At 60.6% G+C, this 23,103-nt stretch overlaps 1 protein-coding gene and 1 long non-coding RNA gene across 4 annotated transcripts in view; one reads left to right on the top strand and one right to left on the bottom strand.

Moving 5' to 3' along the window:
- The window catches only part of BCR (BCR activator of RhoGEF and GTPase), a 72,901-nt gene that overhangs the window by 24,226 nt on the left and 25,572 nt on the right, over positions 1 to 23,103 (bottom strand). Inside the window, exons 2-7 of one of the 2 annotated variants that reach the window (XM_059676270.1) lie at positions 12,830 to 13,011; positions 8,261 to 8,365; positions 6,963 to 7,148; positions 4,713 to 4,820; positions 3,120 to 3,180; positions 1,906 to 1,958 (exon numbers count right to left, since the gene is read on the bottom strand). In XM_059676270.1, the coding sequence (XP_059532253.1) occupies positions 1,906 to 1,958; positions 3,120 to 3,180; positions 4,713 to 4,820; positions 6,963 to 7,148; positions 8,261 to 8,365; positions 12,830 to 13,011 (695 nt within the window). Of the gene's footprint in view, positions 1 to 1,905; positions 1,959 to 3,119; positions 3,181 to 4,712; positions 4,821 to 6,962; positions 7,149 to 8,260; positions 8,366 to 8,517; positions 8,728 to 12,829; positions 13,012 to 23,103 lie in introns of those variants that run through there. The other variant, XM_059676271.1, reaches the window with a different exon arrangement.
- LOC132221817 (uncharacterized) lies at positions 11,554 to 16,788 on the top strand. 2 transcript variants are annotated; one of them, XR_009450078.1, is made up of 3 exons: positions 11,554 to 11,637; positions 14,743 to 15,081; positions 16,185 to 16,788. It is a non-coding gene; the product is annotated as an uncharacterized LOC132221817 (long non-coding RNA). The 2 variants fall into 2 exon arrangements; XR_009450079.1 differs by having other exon boundaries at positions 14,898 to 15,081; positions 16,185 to 16,786.

Genomic DNA, 23,103 nt, shown 5'->3' with positions numbered 1-23,103 from the left:
CTCGCTGCCGCCTCTCACCCGGGCCCGGGCCTCAGGGCAGCACTGGGCGCGCACTCGGGAGGCAGGGCCCAACAGAACTCCCACAACCCGGGGGCTCGCATGCTGCCAAGAGGGGCTCCCACCCTCGGGGTCCAGGGCAGGCTGCCTCCACCTCGGCACTGGTGACACTCTGGGCCGAATGATTTTTTTTTTTTTTTCATCCTCACCCGAGGATATTTTTCCATTGATTTTTACGGAGAGTGGGAGGGAGAGGGAAAGAGAGAGAAACATCGATGTGAGAGAAACACATCGATGGGTTGCCTCCTGCACACGCCCCGACCAGAACCTGGGCCGGAGAGAAGCCTGCAACTGAGGTACGTGCCCTTGACTGGAATCGAACCCGGGACCCTTCAGTCTGCAGGTCAACACTCTATCCACTGAGCCAAACCGGCTACGGCTGATTTTTTAAAAAAGGCATTTTTATTGATTTGCAAGAAGGGAGAGGGAGAGGGAGATAGAAACATCAATGATGAGAGAGAATCATGGATCGCCTGCCTCCTGCACGGCCCACACTGGGGATGGAGCCCGCAACCCAGGCCTGTGCCCTGATGGGGAATTGAACCGTGACCTGTTTCATAGGTGGACGCTCAACCACTGAGCCTCGCCGGCCGGGCTGGGCCAAATGATTCTCTGTGGTGGGTGTGGTCCTGTGTCCTGCGGGAGCTGGCACCTCCCGGCCTCACCCACTGGATGCCAGCAGCACCTCCTCATCTGCAGTTTAACAACCACAGACGTCTCCAGACACGGCAGCACGTCCCCAGGGGGCGGACTCGGTCCCGGTCCCGGTCCGGAAGCATGAAGCACGGGCAGTGCCAGGCCAGGAGGAAACAGCTGCCCCGCCCCCAGCTCCTCCCCTGGTAGATAAGAGCCCAAGGACACAGCACGGCCTCCTTCTCCACGAGGGACGCACATGGCTCACCCTCAAGGTCACCAGCTCCCTGGTCAGAGAAACACAATCCCTTCCGCTCCCACGTCCAGGCGCCCTGCACAGAGCCCACAGGCTCCCGGCAGCCCCGCCAGGGCGCTGGGCGGTGCGGCCTGGGACCATCACAGCGAGGGGACACGAGCCACGGGCCAGTTGCTTCCAAACTGGAAACCTCGTCTCCTCTCCCTCCGTCCGACAGCTCACAGCCCCAGCGTGCGAGGCTCAGTGGCTGTGCAACTTGCTCTAAGTCTGTGAACAGCGTCTCCCAGGCAGTAGGAATAGGGGCCATGTGTGTTTCCTGGTTTTGCTTCTCAGTATTAAGACAACCCCTTGCCTGGCCGGCGTGACTCAGTGGTCTGAGTGTTGACTTATGAACCAGGGGGTCACAGTTCGATTCCCAGTCAGGGCACATGCCCGGGTTGCAGGCTTGATCCCCAGTGGGGGGCGTGCAGGAGGCAGCTGATCCCTGATTCTCTCTCATCACTGATGTTTCTCTCTCTCTCCCTTCCTCTTTGAAATCAATAAAAACGTTAAAAAAAAAAAAAAAAAGACAACCCATTCAGGGGCTGCCTCACCGCCTTCAGAGACAGCCCTACAAGGCGGGGCCTCCCCAGGCTGGGAGGCGGTGGCCACCCTCCAGGCCCCGGAACGCACCCGCTGTTGTGCCCACGCTGACCAACCTGGAGTCCTAGTTCCCACAGGAGACGGGATGCCCCGCCCTGCCCCCGCTCCAAGGGGAGTGCCTAGGACACCCCGAGAGCCTGCTGTTCCCCCACATCCCCTCCCCAGGAGCCCAGGATGGCAGGGGCACCTCATGTCTGCATCTCCAGTGAAGGCAGGGAGCAGAAAAAGGGGAGTAGGGGCCCCTCATAAACACCCGTGTCCGCCCGAGGACAGCGGGAGCCGAGAGGCCGGTGGGAAGGCCGGGGCGCGGGACTCACGTGCAGGACCAGCGTGCTCCGTGTCACCCGGTCCACAGGCTTGTAGAGCAGGGCTGCGGGGAGAGAGGGGCCACCATGGAGAGACCGCCCCGCCCCCACCCGCTCACCCTCGTGGCGGGCGCACCCCTGGCTCAGTGACCTCGAGTACCAGCAAGGCCGGGTCCACGGCATTGGGCGTTCAGTCTGTGCCATGAACGTGGAGCCCAGAGCTGCCGTCAGAAGCCGAGCCCCGGTGGCTGACTCAGTGACAACCGCTAAACTGCTTAGTGTCCTCCTGGGGTTGGGGAGCCCGCCAGCACCCCGTGAGGATGGGCCAGCGGGGGTCCCCACCCTGGCGGGAGACCTGCTCTCCAGGCCAGGGCCCCCCGGGAGCCAACCGGCTGAATGCCACTCTCTCTTGCACAGTTTGGAGGCCTGATCGTGAGAACGGCAGGAGGCAACTCAGGGGGTGCCACAGCCCTCGTCTTTACCGGTGGGCACAGGGCCCCGCTTCCCACGGTGAGCACCGCCCCGAAGGCTCAGACGCTGCGATGTGCCCCCATCCACACACCAGTGCCTCTCCGCCCGCGCCTCCCTCGGCCTGTGTGCAGAGCGCATGGCTCTCCCCAGTTTACAGACAGGGAGGCCGAGGCTGAGCGGGGAGCTCTGGGCAGCAGAGGCAGCCCGCTGTTGCCTGCGAGTGTGACCTCCCGCTGCCCTAGCGACAGGGAGGGAGAAGTGGCCCCTCACTCCCAACACAGTTTCCCCCAGAGAGAGGAGGCCGAGAGCAGCCTGGCGCCCTGGCTGCACCCTCTATGCAGCTCTCGGGGCCTGGGTTCTGCGCGGGTGACATTTGTCCCAAATGTGTTTTGTCATCTGAAAGCAGGGGCTCCTGGGGACAGCATGACATTTTTAACGCCAGGCAACGCCTGGTTTGTGGGTATCTACTCACGCCCACCATTTTTCCTGTTTGTGACTGCTGGTGGCAAGCTGTCCTGCCCTCTTCCTTCCCCGCCCTGCCAGGCCCCGCTGCTCTGTCCTCATCCTGACACCACTGCGGGGAGTCCAGAGGGCGACCGGCGGGCACCACCTTCACTTCCCCAGCAAATGCCCCGTCTGTGCACAGCGGCCGCCCCCTCAGGGGCACGAAGAGGCCTCTTCCCCAGCAAATGTCCCGTCTGCGCGCAGAGGCCGCCCCCTCAGGGGCATGAAGAGGCCTCGGCACGAGAACTCACTTTCCAGGGAGTTCTTGGTCATCTGGTCCTTGGCATCCTTGTTGCTTCTGGCTCTCAGGTTCTGCCAAGAAAAAAGGCGCATTTTCACGGGGCACAGTGCCAGCAGTGGCGATGGGCGGGCAGTCCCAGGGTCGGGGAACCTGCCGCGGCCATCTCACCCTCTAGCCCCGCGAGGAACCCCAGATGCAGCGGGCCCGGCGCGGGGGTCCTGGGCCACAGTATACGACAGGGCATGCGCCCGGCCGGCGGGGCTCAGTGGTGGAGCGTCAACCTATGAACCAGGAGGTCACGGTTGGACTCCCGGTCAGGGCACATGCCTGGATTTCGGGCTCGCTCCCCAGTGTGGGGCGTGCAGGAGGCAGCTGATCAGCGATTCTCTCTCCTCATTGATGGGCTCTGCTCTTTTTTGAAACGTGGACGGAGAACCGAAGCGAATGCCGCCGGGTGGTACCAGCCTGATGGGGGGCTGGCTGTTGGCCTTGGCTTAGATTCTCACTTGTGTGTGGCTGGTGGGACCCCCATAACCCCCGGGGGGGTGTCCCACCACTGTTTCTTCCCTACTCTATAGCAACCTGCCCAGGCGGACTTAACCTTGGCCCAGTGAACCGCAGCCTCCCTTAGAGAATTAGGTCTGTAATTTGTCAAGGTCACTCTGGATTCTGGGCCAACATTCCAGCTGTTAGGGGTGTGTGTGGGGCTTGTCATTGAATGAGCTCAGGGGAAGAAGGGACTGAACGCGCCAGGCGAAACCTGGGCAGCTGGGGAGGGGAGTCTGGAGCCGGCCCGGAGCCCTGGGGGGTGTATAGCCCGTGCCCAGCAGCGCCAGGCGGGGAGCGGGCACCCCACGGGGCCTAGAGGAACACGTGGCCCATGTTATCACCGCAGGAGACGGCAAGTGCCAGGGCCCAGGACACGCCACCTCCTGAGATACGTTATACAAGGGCACAGGGCCCGCGGCGCACGGCCAGGCGCGATGGTCTCCCAGCAGGAGGCCGGACGCTCTCCCTGTTTCTAGTTCCCACTTCTCTCAGAGGCCGCCTTCCTCACATGCAGATCTTTCCCACCCGAGTCCTTATGTGGTCGGGGAAGGCGAGTCAGAGCTCCGAGGAGCGGGTTCCATTCCGGTCAAGGGCACATGCCCAGGTTTCAGGCTCGATCCCCAGTGTGGGGCGTGCAGGAGGCAGCCGATCCATGATCCTCTCTCATCATTGATGCTTCTCTCTCTCTCTCTCTCTCTCTCTTCCTCTCTGAAATCAATAAAACAAAATATTTTTTAAAAAGAGCAGAACTGTGGACCCCCCTCACTGCATCTATCCAGGAACCTGACTGAGCCCCAGCATCAGGCCCTGGCCCCCGGGTGGGGGGGGGCAGGAGGGGGTGGGGGAGGAACCTCAGCTGCTCCTTGTCTGCTCACAACAGGGCCCCCGCACGGGCAGGGCTGACGGTGCCCACCCGGAGGCACCTGGAAACGGCTGAGGCGAACGGCCAACCTTGGCCTGGCGCGCCTTGTTCTGCTGGGTCGCGGAGACCAGCGCCCAGCGCGGGGCCCGCCCGCAGGGCTGCAGGTGCCCTGTCCGAAGAGCCCCCGCCTACCTCGGAGATCTCTGCAAACTGCGCGTTGGCCTGGCAGCACTTCTCGGCCATTTCTATGGCGACTTTGTAGTTGTCCACAAAGGCCCGGTACACGCCCAGCTGGCTGGCCTGCAGGGAGGAGGAGGGCAGAGAGCGGGGGGCGGGGGTGAGACAGGCACCGCGGCACCCCATCTCGCTGAGAATCGAGCTGCCGTGCACAGCTCCGGAGGAACCCAGGTGCCAGGCGGTGCAGAGCTGCAGACAGCTCAGCTCCCCCCGCCGCGGCCTCCCACCTGCCTCCCCGCCCCACGCACCGAGCCCGCTTCCCTCTCCCACAGCGACAGCGACACGAGAAGTGACTCACGGCCCACCCCGGGCAGGTAACGGCTCCCCGCCCCAGCTGCTTCGTCCTCCCACCCGACGCCTTTAAAAGGTGCCGCTGACAAGAGCTGAAGTTCAAGGCTGTCAGTGAAGGCAGACAGAGGTGTCCACGCAGGTGGGATGGAGTGGCACCTGCCCCTTCTGGCCGCAGGGGACCAACGTGGACAAGGAGGTCAGCCCCTCAAGCCTGTGGTGGATACGATGCTCCATTCACATCGGTTTTTGTTTTTTTAAATCCTCACTCAAGGACATTTTCCCACTGATTTTCAGACAGAGTGGAAGAGAGGGAGAGACAGAGAGAAACACCGGTGTGAGAGAAACACACCAATTGGTTGCCTCCTGCAAGAGCCCCAACCAGGGCCCAGGCTGGGGAGGAGCCTGCAACCGAAGTAGGTGCCCTTGCTCAGCATCAAACCTGGGACCCTTCGGTCTGCAGGCCGATGCTCTATCCACTGAGCCACACCGGCCAGGGCCCCAGTCACATCCGATCCCTGCAGACACGTAAGGGTCGTGCCATCTGGCTGCCTTTGGAGAGGCTCCGGCTGCTCAGATATGAGCCCGGCCCAGACCTGGCGAGGGGACCCAGGCGTCTCACTGCCCGCTGGCTGCAAGGCGAGAGGCCTTTTGTTTGGCCTTTTCAAGCCAAAGACATTAGCAGAGGGTCTCCCCACAGAGCCCGCAGCTCAGACACTCCACGGAGCAGCCCCTTCCATGGGGAGGAGCGTGTGTGCAGCCACCGCCGTCCGGGAGCCCCGGGCCGTCTGCAGAGGCGGGGGAGGAGCAGCCCTCACGCTGCACCAGAAGCCCAGGTGAGTAAATACGTGCGGCCTGCCTGGCGTGGCTCAGAGGGTGAGCAGGGACCTATCCGAGCCAGGAGGTCAGGGTCTGACTCCCGGTCAGGGCATGTGGCCGGGTTGTGGGCTCCGTCCCCAGTGCAAGCTGTTCCTGAGGAAACGTCACCCAGACCCAGACTGGCTTGTCCCCTTCAAAAAAGCAGTCACGGTCATGGGAGAGACGTCAAGGCCAAGGGACTGGAGAGAGGGAAGGACACTAAGGAGACGCGATAGCCAAGCCCATCGGTGACCCTGGACTGGGTCCTGCGTCAGAGGACGAGTGGCTGGAAGGAACGCCGCGGCTGACGTGGGGGAAATGTGCATACGGAGGGCGTGTGGAATACCAGCACCACAGCCGGGCACATACAAGAGTCAGCCAATGAATGCCACAGATTGGTTTCTCTCTGTCTGTCTGTCTCTCAACTCAATAAATAAACATTTTAAGCCCTCGCTGGTGTTGCTCAGTGGATAGAGCATCGGCCTGCAGACTAAAGGGTCCCAGGTTCGATTCCAGTCAAGGACACATGCCCAGGTTGCAGGCTCCATCCCCAGGAGGGGGCATGCAGGAGGCAGCCAATCCACGATTCTCTCTTATCACTGGTGTGTCTATCTCTCTCTCCCTCTCCCTTCCTCTCTGAAATCAATAAAAATATAGTTTAAAAAATATTTTTAAATATTTCAAAGAAGTCTGCAAGTGATTCAAGAGCCTTTTAAAAAAATATATTATTTTTTATTGACATCAGAGGAAAGGAGAGGGAGAGAGAGACAGAAACATCAACGATGAGAGACTCATTGAGCGGCTGCCTCCTGCACGCCCCCTTCCTGGGGATCGAGCCTGCAACCCAGGCATGTTCATAGGTCGACGCTCAACCACTGAGCCACCCCGGCCGGGCACCACCCCAGACTCTTTACTTGAACTGTCACCCTGGTGTCCCCCGAGCCCCAGCAGCACCCACCTGCAGGTCCCGGGAGAGGCCGGCCCCCGCCAGCCGCCTCCGCAGCCCCGCGCTCCCTCCGGCGGGCGGCTGCGCACCGGCTCCCGGCTCCCGTCACTCACCAGCTTCTGGAAGAGGTCGCCCACGCGCTGCTGGTGGCTCCACTGCTGCACGCGGGGGCGCAGCCCGTCGTAGAACTCCTGGTGGATCTCGTAGAGCTCGGGCACTTTGAAGAAAATGGTCTCGATCTGCTGGCTCGTCAGCACCGGCTGGGAGGTGGTGGCCGCCGCCTTCAGGGGCTTCATGGGCTGCAGGGGCGCAGGCGGGGCCACGTGAGAGGGCTCGCCTGGGCCAGGGGCATGGGATGGCCACACAAGATCTGGGTCATGTGACATACGTGCCTTTATTTTTTATTTTATTTTTTTAAAAATATATTTTATTGATTTTTTACAGAGAGGAAGGGAGAGGGATAGAGAGTTAGAAACATCGATGGGAGAGAAACATCGATCAGCTGCCTCCTGCACATCTCCCTCTGGGGATGTGCCCGCAACCCAGGCACATGCCCTTGACCGGAATCGAACCTGGGACCCTCCAGTCCGCAGGCCGACGCTCTAGCCACTGAGCCACACCGGTTTCGGCTATTTTTTTAATTATTATTTTTTAAGCCTCACCGGAGGGTATTTTTCCATCGATTTTTAGAGAGAGTGGAAGAGAGAGGGAGAGACAGAATGAAACATCGATGTGAGAGAGACACGTCGATGGGTTGCCTCCTGCACGCACCCTGACCAGGGCCCGGGCTGGGGAGGAGCCTGTAACTAAGGTACGTGCCCTTGACCGGAATCGAACCCGGGACCCTTTGGTCTATAGGCCAACGCTCTATCCACTGAGCCACACCAGCTAGGGCTCTGTGCTATTATTTTTAAATTCTATGACATACAGCCTGGCCGGCATGGTTCAGTGGTTGAGCGTCGACCTATGAACCAGGAGGTCATGGTTCGATTCCCGGTCAGGGCACATGCCCGGGCTGTGGGCTCGATCCCCAGTAGGGGACGTGCAGGAGGCAGCCGATCCATGATTCTCTCTCCTCATTGATGTTTCTAGCTCTCTCCCTCTCTCGCTTCCTCTCTGAAATCAATAAAAATATATTTAAATTCCATGAAATATGACCATGTGAAGCCAGCTTGGGTTGGCACCTGTCTTTTTTTTTTTTTTTTTGGGTTGGCACCTGTCTTATGCTGCCATCCACCGCCCCTGGGAAGCTCCGGCCTCCACCCAGGCGCCTCCATGACTCCCAGGAGGGTGGGTGCCCCCGGCTCCAGCCAGATGCCTTCGGCCCAGGCCATGTGAGCCGACAGCTCCCCGTGCCCCTTCCCCCCCAACCAGCCCCCCCCCCACCCCCCCGACCCTGCACCCGCCTCACCAGCAGCAGCGCCTCCAGGTGGCTGAGGTACGTCTCCTCACTCGCCAGGATGCCGGACAGGACCCACTTCCTCATCTCCAAGCCCTTTTCCAGGTCCAGCTCAGTCTGCAGGAGAAGCAGACAGAAGTCAGATCTGCGAGGTGGTGCCCGAGGCGGCCCGTCTCAGAGAGGAAGTGTGTCCACCTCGACCAGCCTCCCAGGAAGCTCCGGGTGGCATCAGAGGGCATCACAGACACCCCGGCACGTCGGCCACTCACACGTGGTCACCGCCAAGCCGAGAGCCACCGCTGGTCTTGACATTGGGGAGCTTGGAGCCGAGCCAGCCGGGCACGGCCTTCCTCCGCCACACCTTCCTCCTGCGACCGAGAAGCGGGGGTCCCAGGAGAGGCCGAGCCGAGGGGCGTCAGGACCTGCCGCACGGCCACCCCAGCTCCCTCTGCCCTGTCACTCCCTGCCCGGAATCTGCCACTATCACCTGACCCTTGGACCGAAGGGCCAGGCAGTCCTGTGCTGCCTCCTGCCACACACCCTCCCTCCTGGCCTCGGGGCGGAGCTGGGGGCTGCTGCCACCTGCCCCGGGGAACCCCTAGGGTGCTCCCAGGGCTCAGGACCTTTGCCTCTCGAGCCTGCTGTTCTGATTCTGGGGGCAGGGACCCCCTTAGGGGTGGGCTACAGGATCCCCTCCCCTCCAATCAATACAGCTCGGCCGCCTTTGCCTCCAGAAGCCAGAGCTCACGCCCCTGGACGCTGGGGCCGGGGGCAGGCAGAGCCCACACAGCCGGAGGACCACATTGCAGTCCCAGCTGTGCTAACACCACGGCTGCACTCGGCGTTCGGGTCTTTAAAGATCACAGTCCAGTGAGGCCTTTGCAGTGGCCCGAAGCCACGGTGACCGGTGTCCTGACAAGAAGACGTCAGGCGGTCCCAGTCCTAAGAGAAGTAAGTCCTGTCCTGGGGATGTCTGGTACAGCACGGGGACTGCCCTCAATAATACCGTCTGTCTATGTGAAAGTTGCTAAGAGAGCAGATTCTCAAAGTTTGCATAAAAAAAAAAAAAAATCTGTAACTGTGTGAGGCGATGGATGTTACCGAGACCAGTGGTCGGCAAACTCATTAGTCAGCAGAGCCAAATATCAACAGTACAACGACTGAAATTTCTTTTGGGAGCCAAATTTTTTAAACTTAAACGATATAGGTAGGTACACTGTTATGAACTTCATTAGGGTCCTCCTAAGGCTTCGGAAGAGCCACACTCAAGGGGCCAAAGAGCATGTGGCTCGCGAGCCGCAGTTTGCCGACCACGGAGACATATCACCACTTCACAATGCACACCCATGTCAACTCACAGGGCGCACCTGCGGCGAACAGGAGCTTGAATGTCAGCGTCTGGATGTGTGGAAAAGGAGGCTGAGGTGCAGACACACAGGGAGAAGACAGCCGTGGCTCAGCCAGCGAGAGGCTTCAGGAGAAACCAGCCCTGCCGGCACCGTGACCCTGGACGCCCCGACTCCAGAAACAGGAGCAGTAAATCTCTGTGGCTTAGGCTCCCCGCTCCGTGGCGCTTGGTTATGGCCACCCCAGGGAACTCAGACAGACGGTGATGATGCTAAAGGCCATGACAACTGCCTCGTGACGGCCTGGCCACCGGCCCAGCCGGCTCCCTGACCCGGGACGGACGGGGTGTGGCAGAGCCTGGTGCTGGAGGCTGGCCATGCCCAAGAGGGGAGGGGCCCCGTGTTCAGGGAAGGTGACCTAATGGCCTGCCTGTTCCACCACCAGGTTCCTCAGCCCACAGGGGAGCGCGGGACACCCTCCACCATGGCAGCCCGTGGGCGTGGAGGGAAAACACCGCCCCTTCGTCACTCACCTCCCCGAACCTCTCAGGGAGACCCCGGATGAGGGGCAGGCTCCCGGCCCCCAGCACCCCTGACATCGGGGGCTGGAGGACCTCGGTTGGGAACTGGGGCCACCGTGTGCCTTGCAGGGTGGTGAGCAGCATCTCCGGCCTGTACTCAACATGTGGGAGGAGCAGCACACAGCTCCTGCAGCCACACGCCCCGGGGCCCAATCCACCCCAGGGGAGAAGTGCTGCCCCCCCCCCCCAATCCCCTCCGGAAGATACCTTTCTATTGATTTTTGGAGAGAGTGGAAAGGAGGAGAGAGAAACATCGATGTGAGAGAGACAGATGGATTGGTTGCCTCCTGCACATGCCCCGACCAGGACCGGAGATCAAGCCTGCAACCAAGGTACGTGCTCTTGACTGGAATCGAACCTGGATCAGTCCGCGGACTGACGTTCTATCCGCTGAGCCAAACCGGCTAAGGTGAGAAATGCTGGTTTCAAAGAAACACCTGACCGAGGCCAGCCAGGGCCCCCGGTGTCACCAGAACCCGGAACCAGGACCAGCAGTGCGGCCTCCCTGTGTCCCCAGCCCTAATGGCCATTCACCCTTCCTGGCCCGGTGGGAGGGAGGCGCCTGGTGGTGAAGACGGCCGGCCCGGCAGGACGCACCGGGGCCAGGAGTGCGGGAAGGGGCTGCAGAGCCGGCCCGGCCAGGTGAATTCCTTTAGCCCCAGCCTCGGCCGCCTGGGTGTGAACGGGGAAGGGGGCCGGTCCCTGCGTCCCATCTGCTTCCGCTTCCTGTATCCCTGGGGCTTGTATCACGTCCTCACTGCCCCGGGAGCATCCAAAGAGCGTTCCTGGCCCTAGCCAGTATGGCTCAATGGATAGAGCACCAGCCTGAGGACTGAAGGGTCCTGGGTTCGATTCTGGTCAAGGGCACCTGCCTGGATTGCAGGCTCGATCCCCAGTAGGGGGCGTGCAGGAGGCAACCGATCCATGATTCTCTCTCATCACTGATGTTTTTCTCTCTCTCTCCCTCTCCCTTCCTCAGTGAAATCAATAAAAATATATGAAAAAGGAACAACAAAAAACAAAGAGCCTTCCTGGACTGCCAGCTTGCTTTGTGGCATCTTGTAAGTGTGCACGAGCTAGGTGCCTGTATGAACGTGCATGTGGGTGAGCGTGCACATGCATTTGTGTGCATGTATGAACGTGCATGTGTGTGAGTGTGCACATGCATGTGTGTGCATGTATGAACGTGCATGTGAGTGTATACATGCATGTGTGTGTGCACATGCACTGAGTAGGAACCAGCCATTAAGATCTTGGCCGAGAGCCACTCTGGGAAATGACACCCAGGCGTCACACCCCAGCCGCCTCCCTGAGCACACTGGGCGAGGCTCCTCGGGCAGGGCCTGGGGACACTCTGTGCCTGATATTGACACTCCCTGCAATAAGTGCTGCATGACGATTCCTGAGCCAGCAAACCCGTGATGGATGGATCTAGAACTCCACGCGGGCCCGGTCAGTGCAGGTGAGGGTCTGAGGGCAGGAGTCTGGGGCGGGGGTGGGTGCCTGGGGCACAGGGAGAGTCTCCTCAAGGGACCTGAAGGTGGAGGAGGTCCTGTCAGGGAGAGAGGGCCCTCAGGGGCGGTGGCGAGACAGGCAGGGGCCCTCCCGGCCTCAGGACTCCACCTGCTTACTCAGGCCCCTGAGGGTCCTTGCCTGGAGGAAGCCGAGGGAAAGTGTCAGCTAAGGGCTCAGGAAGGCGTCCGATCGGATCGCTGCGTGGCCTCGAGCCAGTTGCTTCACCTCTCTGAGCCTTGGCTTCGTGTAAAATGGTGCAACTGGACGCTGGGTGAGAAGCCGCACGGGCAGGTGTGTGCCACACACCGTTCCCCCTCCCGTCTGCAGGTTTCGGCACAGGCCTCGGGCCCGAGGTCTTTGGAAATCACAAAAGCTTAAGTAAGAAGCCTTCTTGCAGCAGAGGCGCCGGCCCAGAGAAGCGGCCGCCGTGAAAAGACACGCGCCTCGCTCTTCCTCGCAGCGGCAGGGAGAGCAGACTCCTCCCGTGTTTAATCCTGGGGTGGAAATCACCCAGAAACAAGCTAAGCACAAGGGGGAGGGCCCTGCCATCAGGGGCGAGGGGACCAGAAAGACAGAGGTGCAATCTGCCCCAGGGGCAGGGGTCTTCTCACGAAGGAAGGGCCCGGCCGGTGTGGCTCAGTGGTTGAGCCTCCACCTATGGACCCGGAGGTCAGGGTTTGATTCCCGGTCAGGGCACATACCCTGGTCGCAGGCTCGATCCCCAGTGTGGGGCGTGCATGAGGCAGCCGATCCAGGACTCTCTCCTATCACTGATGTTTCTCTCTTTCCCTCTCCCTTCCTCTCTGAAATCAATAAAAATATGTATTTTTTAAAATGACTATGGCCGAATGGGTGGGGTCGTCAGCACCCCCTCCGGTAAGAGGGAGCAAGTGCATTTGTGGGTGCCTCTCCTGCTCAGCACCCATGTGGGGGCTGCCCACAGGTCCCTCCACGCGGGGCTGACAGCTGCCTGCACCAGCAGGCGGTCCCTGTGCCGATGAAGGGAGGAGAAAGGAGTTTTAACGACCGACATCCAACCCTGGCTGCTCCATCACTTGCCGGTCCCCTGCCCCTGAGCGGAGAGGCTGGGCTTCCGGAGCCTCTGGGACAAGGACAGCTGCCCGCTGCCTGGGACTCACCGCTTTGGCGGACTCCAGGGCGCCCGAGGCCAGCGCATCCCGGCTGCCCCTGCCCTTGCTGCCCAGGTGGGGCGAGGAGGAGGGCGAGTCATCGATGTAGGGCAGTCCGTCCTGGTGTCGGCGCTGCTCCTCCGCCTGGTCCGCAGCGCAGCCGTATCCAGGCGGCGTTCCGAAGGACGTATCTGTGTGGGAGAGAGGCGGCCTGTGTCAGAGACGGGGGGTGGGGGGGGACAGGGCACACTGAAGGGCCGACGACATCCCACCTGTCCCAGCAGAGACCCAGCTGACACCATCTGCCACCTGCAGGCACCAAACAGGGACCTCAGGCACACGGACCTCACCTTCACAAGCGCCTGGCCACAGACCCCGGGGCGCGCAGGGGACGGACAGCAGCTGCGCCCAGACAGTATGAGACTGGGCATCTGAATGCCGCCTGGGACACATGCTCCTTGTCCCGGGAGGGGCCCTGAGCCATCACAGACAGGCGGACCCCGAATGGAACAGTCCCTCAGACGCCTGTCCGTGGGGGTGTGACAGGGTGGAGAGCACAGGCCAGCACGGCGGCCCGGTGCAAGCCACGGCCACCCCACACCGCGCCCCACATTCGCCGTGCCCGCCCACCCGGACCCCCGTCAGAGTGCCTACGAGGACCGAGAGTGGCTCACCCCACAACACGGTCCCCCTCCTGGGGACTGTCTCCATCAGAGGGCAGTCCCTGCCTCCCAGCTGAAGCCACTGGCTTCCTTCCCCCCAGGCTGAGTCCTAAAGCCGCACCCCGGGGCTTTCTGTAGCTCTGCTCCCAGACCCCGCGCCAGGACGTCGCCCCACAAGGCCCTGCCTGCTCCGAGCCCACAGGAGGGCCCTTCTGGGCTCCACAGGCACGTTCACGGCCCACGGGGTTCCCGAGAGGTCGCGCTGATTGGGTCATGTCCCCCGATGACATCACTCCCGTCATGACTCACCGGCACGCAGCCCCACCTAAGGGTCACTGCCACGGGTGCCTCTGCAGTGATCACTCACCCGCTTCCAACTTCCGCTCCCCCCCCCCCCCGCCACCCTGGGCTCCGGCCCCGGGTGCTGCTGGTGCCCACGCCACCCACGGACTTGGGAGCTGACCCAGCAATCCCGGGGGGTCGGGGGACGTCCCTTTCCGTTCTTTCCACATGCGCAGCGGGAGGAGCGGTGGCCGGAGCGGCCTGGTGGTCACCGCAAGCTCAGAATGGCCAGCGTGCTGGGCGACGCCTCTGCCCAGCCACGGGGCCCACGGACGGCCAGTCTCCGCTGCCTCCCACGCCTCTGCCACTCCCAGCAGGTCACACACGGCCCAGCAGGTGTCCCGAGCCTTGGCTACAGGCCAGCGATACCTGGGGAGCTTTGAAAACAACACAGCCGGGCCCCCGCCAGTGTGGCTCAGTGGACAGAGTGTCGGCCTGTGGACTGAAGGGTCCCGGGTTCGATCCCCAGTGGGGGGGTGTGTGCAGGAGGCAGCCAATCCATGATTCTTCTCATCACTGATGTTTCTCTCTCTCCCTTTCCCTTCCTCTCTGAAACCCATGAAAAATACAAAAAGAAATCAAAACAAAATGCGTAACTCTTTTTTTTTTTTAAATATATTTTTATTGATTTCAGAGAGGAAGGGAGAGGGAGAGAGATAGAAACATCAATGATGACAGAGGATCATTGACCGGCTGCCTCCTGCATGCTCCCCACAGGGGAAGGAGCCCACAGCCCAGGCCTGTGCCCTGACCGGGAATCGAACCCTGACCTCCTGGTTCATAGGTCACACTCAACCACTGAGCCACACCGGCCGGCCGGATTGTTCACTTTAAAATGTTCTGTTTTATGTATCATTTCATCTACAAACCCCCTCCCCACCCCAACGAACACACATCTGTTTTCCTCTCTTCAACAAGGAACCCAGGACCTAGTCCAGCTGTTTCCTGAGGACCCAGAGCACCGTCTGCACAGACGTCAGAGCTGCTGGCACCGTGACCGTGGGCCACCCCCGGGCAGGGGGCGCGGCCGCGCTTGCCGAGTGATCAGGTTGGTTTCTGCCTTCCCCTGGCAGCTACACCAAGTGGGTCAAAACCCTTCATCCGCGAGACCGCCCCCGTCCGGTGAGTCACTGCGCCCGGGCGAGAGGCCTGCCTTTCCAGCCCTTGGTTCTGTGGGAGAAGAAGGGGCACAGGGAGCACCCCGGATCCTGGCACCTTTCAGCCTTCATGCCGTCACCCCAACAAGGACATCACCAGGTCAGCACGGGAAGCCCCGCTGCTGGGGCAGGGGGAGGTCACGGTCCAGATGAGAGTGTGTCACACAAGGCCCGAGGCCGGTCAAATCCTCCCAACGGGCCAGGAAATACCAGCGGGGAGGGCCGCGCCCCTCCGCCCACCGCCCGCGCCCCAGCTCGCCGGGCAGCCCTAGATGCCCCGAGCGAGGCCGAGTCTCCGGGGAACGCTGGCGGCCAAAACACAGCTCCTCCCGCTCGGGGTTTGGGTTCCGGCTGGTTGGAGGGAGACTGAGTCACCAGGTCAACTCTGCCGGCCACTTCTTTTCCTTTTCATCTCTGTTGTTGACAGTATAGGAAGCACACAGGTCCTCCTTTCCCCCCATTAACCTCTTCCAGCCGCTCCCGTCCTCCTCCTCCCTCCCCCACCCCAGGCCCTCACCACCCCATTGTCTGTGCCCAGGGGTGATGCATAGATGCAGACAAGTTCACTGGTTGATCTCGTCCCACCCACCCTCCCTGCCTCCCCTCTGAGGTTCAACAGTCTGTTCATGTTTCTATGGCTCTGGGGTGACTTTTTCTTTTTTTAATCATCACCTGAGGATATCTTTCCATTAATTTTTAGAGAGTGGAAAGGAGAGGGAGAGGCAGAGAGAGAGAGAGAGAGAAACATCGATGTGCGAGAGACACACATCGATTGGTTTCCTCCCACATGGGCCACAACCAGGGCTGGCGATTGAACCTGCAACCGAGGCACATGCCCTTGCCCAGAATCGAACCCGGGACCCTTCAGCCCACAGGCCGGTGCTCTAGCCACTGAGCCGACCCAGCCAGGGCTGCCAGTGACTTTTGGCACTAAGATAAGACGGAGTGGCCCCAGGATGGGCAGACAAGGACCCCCCATCAGCATCCAGATGTTGCTAACGGACCTTCTAGGGCCTCCAAGGGCCTCCTCCTGTGCCTGAAGACCCCAGATCCTCCAGAGGGAGAGATTATTTATGCTCTGGGTCGGGCTGGGTCTGCAACGAGCTGGTGCCAGGGCAGGGCGGGCCGAGGCGGAACGGCAGCCGGAAAGAGCTGCAGCCTTGGGCGTGGGGTGACGTCATTATTATTTTTATTATTTTTCAGCACCTCCCGGAGCCTGCAGCAACGGGGCTCAGGGCGATTTCTTAAGGCACTTGGTCCCAGACAAGCCAACGGATGCATTTACTGAGCACCCATTTAGTCAAGATGTGCAACGCCCCTACTGCACACCGGGCAGCGTGCTGGGTACATGGTATGAGGACCACAGACCCAGCCGCAGCCTGGGAGCCGGCAGCATCCCAGGAGTCACATGACACGTGCATCACAGCGAGTCCACCCATGAGAGGCAGCTGGGCTTGCAGGCAGGGCAGCCGAGACCACCTCCTCGGGGAAGTGACCACAGAGACTTAACGGAGGAGAGGGAGGCAGGAATAGGATCCTCACCAGGAACCAACCAGGCTGGCCCGGCCGGTGTCGCTCAGTGGTTGAGCATGGACCTATGAACCAGGAGGCCGCGGCTCAATTCCCGATCAGGGCACAGGCCCGGGGTTTCAGGCTCGATCCCCAGTAGGGGGCGTGCAGGAGGCAGCCGATCCATGATTCTCTCTCATCACTGATGTTCCTCTCTCTCTCCCTCTCCCTTCTTCTCTGAAATCAATAAAAATATATTTAAAAATATAAAAATAAAATAGAACCAACCAGGCTGGCAGCCTTATCTCAGACTCGCAGCCTCCAGGACTGTCAGAAAGAGCGTCGGCTGTGAGCCCCCAGCCGTGGGGTTTGCTGAGACAGGCCCACTCCGCCCTCGCTGGTTCCCAGGCCTGGTCCGTTCTGTGGGAGGCATGAATGCGGAGATGGGCCAGCGGGGAGTCGGGGTCTCCCCGGGGGAGAGGGAGCCGCTTTTGGGCTGGTGTTCCGGCCCGGGAGCGGCACAGCTCCGGCTCAGTCCTGGGGGCCAGCCTGCAAGTCTCACCCCAGCCTAGTCCTGGGTCGCCCCAATCTTCAGCGCTCTTGAAAGGGCCACTGGCTTACTCGCTTCTAGACGCAGAAGGCACCGCGATGCCAGCCTGAACTGGGGGCGCTGAGACCCCGGCGGGCAACACACGGCCGTGGGAACAGGTACTGCCCAGGTGCAGAGCCTCGACCACTTACACCTCCCCAAGGAGCCCCTGGCACCTCCTTTCACAGAGGAACGCTGAAGCAACGTGCCCTGAGCATGTTGGGGATCCACATAGGCAGGCCCCCTCCTGGAGCCTCGGGGGGTGCAGGGGGGCTTAGCCACACCGAGCTGGATCCCCCACTTCCGGCATCCTGGGTGTGAGCTGAGGCGGGGGTGGTGATGGGGTGAGACCGGGTGATTTGCACCAGAATTCTGAGAGGCACCAGATGTGAGCGGGCGTGAACCGCCCAGGACCGGCCGGAGGTGGTGGGGTTCAGAGCCTAGGCTGACACGGGTTTTCCCTGGATAATCTTCTGTGCTCAAGGATCAAGCGGCCGGAGCGCCCCACCCCGAAAGACGCGTTTGGAAAGGGAAACACAGTTCCTCTGCTCCCAGCCTCCCCTCCCAGCCTGCAGGGCCTTCACCCATCCCTGCATCTCCCAGGCCCGGCTGAGGCGGCGCCTTTCATCTTGACGTTCCCACCGGTGAAATGGGGATAATGACGCTCCACCCCCACACGCTGAGGGGGTGGCGAGCGAGCCGAGGAAGGACGCGTCCAGAAGCACGGGTCTCGTAACTCCGGGAAGCCCTGGCTACTGCCATGGGCCAGCCGGCACAGTCACGGGCTCTGTCGCGCCTCCCCACAAAACCCCAGACTTCCTCCAGCCCGGCTTCTTCCCCCCGGGCGGCTGTGCTCTCTACTCCCGTGGACCGCTCCACGCGCCCGGGGATCCCATCTGCTGGCCCACCCACCCCGAAGCCCACCATGCCCCCACCCCGCCCCTCAGAGGCCCAAAGCGGGTCAGTGGATAGAGCGCCGGCCTGCAGATCCAAGGGTCCCGGGTTCGAAACCGGTCAAAGGCACCTACTTGGTTGCACCTCCTCCCTAGCCCGGGCCCTGGGTGGGGGTCCCGCAGGAGACAACCAATCGATGTGTCTCTCTCACATCGATGTTTCTCTCTGTCTTTCCCTCTCTCTTCCACTCCCTAAAAAGCAACAGAAAAATATATCCAAGGGTGAGGATTTAAAAAAAAAAATCGGCAGGAGCAGTACCCCCCCCTGCCCCCAGGGCCTCAGCGTCTGCTGGCCACAGGGTTTCCGTGGAGCGAGCACAGGGCCTTGAACACAGCCGAGGAACCACCGGAAAAGAAGCCGCGAGGAGCTCGGCGCCGACGCACGCGGAAACGGGGACCAGCCTCTGCTCTTGACCTGAAACTTGAACCTGTCATGTGGGAATTAGCACCGACGGCGATAATCCCGGTTGTCATCGCGGGGTGACGGCTTGGACAGGGCCCCACGCTCACTCCCCAGCTGGCCAGGCGCCCATCCTCCTCCCCCGCCGGGCACAGCTGTCACACGCCCACGCGGCACCATCTCTGCCACCTGCCCAGTCAGGAGAGCAGGTCCTGACAAAGGTGCTGGGTTCTTTTTTTTCTTTTAAATATATTTTTATTGCCCTGGCCGGTTTGGCTCAGTGGATAGAGTGTCAGCCTGCAGACTCCAGGGTCCCAGGTTCGATTCCGGTCAAGGGCATGTACCTTGGTTGCGGGCACATCCCCAGTGGGGGGTGTGCAGGAGGCAGCTGATCGATGTTTCTCTCCCATTCATGTTTCTAACTCTCTATCCCTTTCCCTTCCTCTCTGTAAAAAATCAATAAAATATATTTAAAAAAATATATATATATATATTTTTATTGATTTCAGAGAGGAAGGGGGAGGGAGAGAGACAGAAACATCAATGATGACAGAGAATCATTGACTGGCTGCCTCCTGCACACCCCCTATTGGGAACGGAGCCTGCAACCCAGGCCTGTGCCCTTGACCGGAATCGAACCTGGGACCCTTGGGTCCGCAGGCTGATGCTCTACCCACTGAGCCAAACCGGCCAGGGCAGGTAATTGGCTCTGAAGGCGCCTTTGGGGAAAAGTGAGTCCTCCAGGGACAGCCTCAACCCGTGGGCAGAGCGGTGTAGGCACTACTCCGCAGGTTGCCCTGGGCCCGCCAGGTGTAGATGCCCCTCGAAAATCACGTGATCCGGGCCATCTGGCAAGGCTCCCAGAGACATCCGACACCAGCTCCCAGGCGGTGCTTGCCCCAGAAACACCCCACACGGAAGGGTAACAGCGTGGCTCACCTGGTCACCTGCCCGGCACTCACGCTGGGAGGCTGGCACTTCACTCAGGTCCTGTTAAAGGCACAGCGTTTGAGCCCGGCTGGTGTGGCTCAGTGGTTGAGCATGGACCTATGAACCAGGAGGTCACAGTTCGATTCCCGGTCAGGGCACATGCCCAGCTTGCGGGCTCTATCCCCAGTGTGGGGCGTGGAGGAGGCAGCTGATCCATGATTCTCACTCCTCAGTGATGTTTCTCTCTCTCCCTCCCTCTCTCTTCCTCTCTGAAATCAATAAAAATATATTTTAAGAGAACTTTGCTGGAGATACAGACCAGAACTTGGCTGGAGATCCTGGCTAGAGATCCTGGCTAGGCTGCTGATCAACTGAACGCTGTCTCCATGTCATTCCTTCTTTGCCGACTCCGTCCACACCTTGGGGAACCCCTGGACCTGCTGGGGTTGGACCCCAGCACCTAACCACCCTGACCCTGGCCCTGACCCCAGGCCCTGGCCCTAGCTCTAGCCCTAGTTGGGTAATCAGTAATCAGTTACCAGTAACTGGTAACCGGTGACCAGTGACCGGTGACTGGCAACCAGTTACGTAGTAACCAGTATCCTGGTAACTAGTAACCTGTAACTGGTGACCGATAACCTGGTTACTGCTAACCAGCAACCTGATAACTGGTGACCTGGTAACCAGTAACTGGTAACGAGTCACCTAGTAACCAGTATCGTGGTCACTAGTAACCTGTAACTGGTAATTGGTAGCCTGGTAACTAGTAACCAGTGACTGGTAATCAGTAACCTGGTAACTAGTAACTGGTAAGTGGTAACTAGTGACCTGGTCACCAGTCACCGGTATCTAGTAACTTGGTAATTATTAACCAATAACTGGCAAGTAGTAACTAGTAACCGGTAAGTAGTAACCCGTAACTGGTTAGCAGTTACCTATTACCTGGCAACCAGTAACCTGGCAGCTGGTAACCAATCACTGTTAATTCGTTAGCAGGTCGGTCCCTCCCTCCCTCCATGCCTTCCTCTCTCCCCCTCTCCCCGCCCAACCCCCCCATCATGCTTTGCCTTTAAAAAAAAAAAATTTAAAAAGTAAAAATAAAGGCACAGAATTTGAGCTCACACTTCCAGGACAGGCCCGGAGAGAATGAGGCCAATCCCCGTCCCTCAGGACCTGGGCCGCTGCCCACTGCCTGCGGTCACTGCCCGGGGCCCTCTGACCTGAGTGGGCACAGAATCCGCCCCGCAGAGCAGAGCCGTGGAGACCCAGCTGATCGCACCCCCTGGCAGCGTCTGGCACACAGCGGGCACCGACAGGCAGCGGTCAGTCCTCTCTTGGTCCTCGTGAAGGGCAGGAACCGAGGGCTCTGCGCTCTGCCCTTCGGATCCTTCCGGAATAAATGCTTTCTGTCTTCCTGAGGTCGCTCTTGGCCGGGCAGGTGTGCGTTTCCCTGTCCTCACGTGACGTGCGCTCAGCTCTTGGCCGGCGGGTGGGGGTGTCCCTAGGAAAAGTGGGGCAACCTCGCTGCCCCCGGACCACCTCGGAGCCAGCAGCTTTCCCCCAGCCCTTCTGTGAAGAGGCTGCATGAGTCAGCACCGTAGCAGCGGTGGAGACAAACATCCCCTCGCTCCCTACGCTGCTCGGCCACGGCGCATGGTGGTGCTGCAGGGCAGAGACGAGGGGGGAGAGACTGCTATGCTTGCAGCCACAGGGAACCAGACAGCAGGGCGCAAAGAACCCGCCTGGAGGGACTTGCTTTTCTGCAGGAAATGGAGAACCCGAGGGCACTGGGGCGGCATGGGCATCCGACCGCCCGGGGGACACACTGGGCCTCTGGCCGCCATCCCCTGCGGCCTCGGGGACTCGACTCCCACCGACCCTGCCCTTGGCCTCGAGGGGGAGGCACCCTGAGGTGTCCCTCCCTGAGAAATCTGACGCAGGCACAAACCCACCGCTTCATTTCCAGAGATACCCATGACTCACCAGCGACACAACACGGCCCTTCGGTGAGGCCTTGGGACTCACAGGCCCGCACGGACGCACGGCCTCGCTGCTCTGTGACGTCCCCTTCACAGGAGAAGCCCTGACCTGGGTGTGCACCCCATCCTCGTCCCGGAGGGGGGCCCAGCGCTTCCAGGGGACTCAGAGCCCCAGAGCGGCTGTGGGAGTGGAGCCGAGCCTGTTCTCAGGCCCACGCGGTTCTCGCCTTCACCGTGGCTCAGAAATCAAGAGTCCTGAGTACGAGGTGCTACCGAGCCAGGAAAGGCGACACCGACTTTTGCCAACCAGCCGCTTGAACAGGGGTCAAGCTGTGTCCACTCCCCGTCTCCCCGCACTCCCACCGGCACTGTCACAGGCTTCGGGCCGCCCGCTGGCTCACACACAGGCCCCGCAGGGCTCTCGCTCACCCCCCTGGCTGCCTCCTGCCTTTGCAGGTGTAGCTCCCACAGTTCCCCTCGCGTGCCCTGCAGCCCATCCAGACGGGGCCCCCTCGAAGCTCCATTCTCAGCCTTGAATCACACCCTCTCTCCATCACATGGCTTCCTTGGGCCTCAGAATTCTACCGATATTTTTTCTTTAAATGTTTTTACTGATTTTAGAGTGGAAGGGAGAGGGAGAGGGAGAGAAACCTCAATGAGAGAGAATCATGGACCGGCTGCCTCCTGCACGCCCCACACTGGGGATGGAACCCTGACCTCCTGGTTCATAGGCTGATGCTCAACCCCAGAGCCACGCCGGCCGGGCCCACCAATTCTTCAGAGCCTGCCACTCCAGTCACCCTTCCCCGATGCGACGTCACCTGGTACCTGCGCTCCCTCGCCTGGGGCCCCGCTCCAGGATCTTTCTCCCACTCGCGGGGTGTCAGAGCCTCTTCAATTTCCACCGACTTTAGAACCCGCATCCTGAAAAGCCAGAACCGTCCTCGGCTGGTCAGATGCTTCTCAGGACAGGCTGTCCCTCATCAGGCCACTGACCACACAGGACCCATGGACCATAGGTGGACGGACCAATCCCCTCCCCACGTACTCAACGCATGTGCCAGCCCAGGGCCCAGATCAAAAGAAACACCCACCCACCCATATGCACACCCACCCACCCACCCACACACACACACACACACCCATACACCCACCCACCCACACACACACACACCCATACACCCACCCACCCATACACACACCCACCCATACACCCACCCACCCATACACACACCCACCCATACACACACCCACCCATACACACACCCACCCATACACCCACCCACCCATACACCCACCCACCCATACACCCACCCACCCATACACCCACCCACCCATACACACACCCACCGACACACAGGAGAGCCAGGAAACACGCAATGAAAGGGAAAGACAGAGAGAAACATCCATGTGAGAGACACATCTTTTCTAAAGCTGGTGACACGCAGTAAGCCTTCCGCTCACGCTCTCCGGAGAGCCCAGCTGTGCCCGGACGCTGCGAAGACGCTCACACAGATGGCGGGCAGCTGCCATCGAGGGCACGGACCTCAGTGCAGGCTCCTTCCCGGGCCCAGGCCCTGGTCGGGGCACGTGCAGGAGGCAACCCCTCGATGTGTCTCTCTCACATCGATGTTTCTCTCTGTCTTTCCCTCTCTCTTCCACTCTCCCTAAAAACCAATGGGAAAATATCCTCGGGTGAGGATTAACAATAAATAAGCTAGAGAATGACACTAAGATCTGAGTGAATAAACAGCAGCGAGTC

This window comes from Myotis daubentonii, chromosome 19 (genome assembly GCF_963259705.1).
Source record: "Myotis daubentonii chromosome 19, mMyoDau2.1, whole genome shotgun sequence".
NCBI classification, from domain to species: Eukaryota; Metazoa; Chordata; class Mammalia; order Chiroptera; family Vespertilionidae; genus Myotis; species Myotis daubentonii.
Note: the sequence above shows the minus strand (reverse complement) of the source record. Positions and strands in the feature narration are given on the sequence as shown.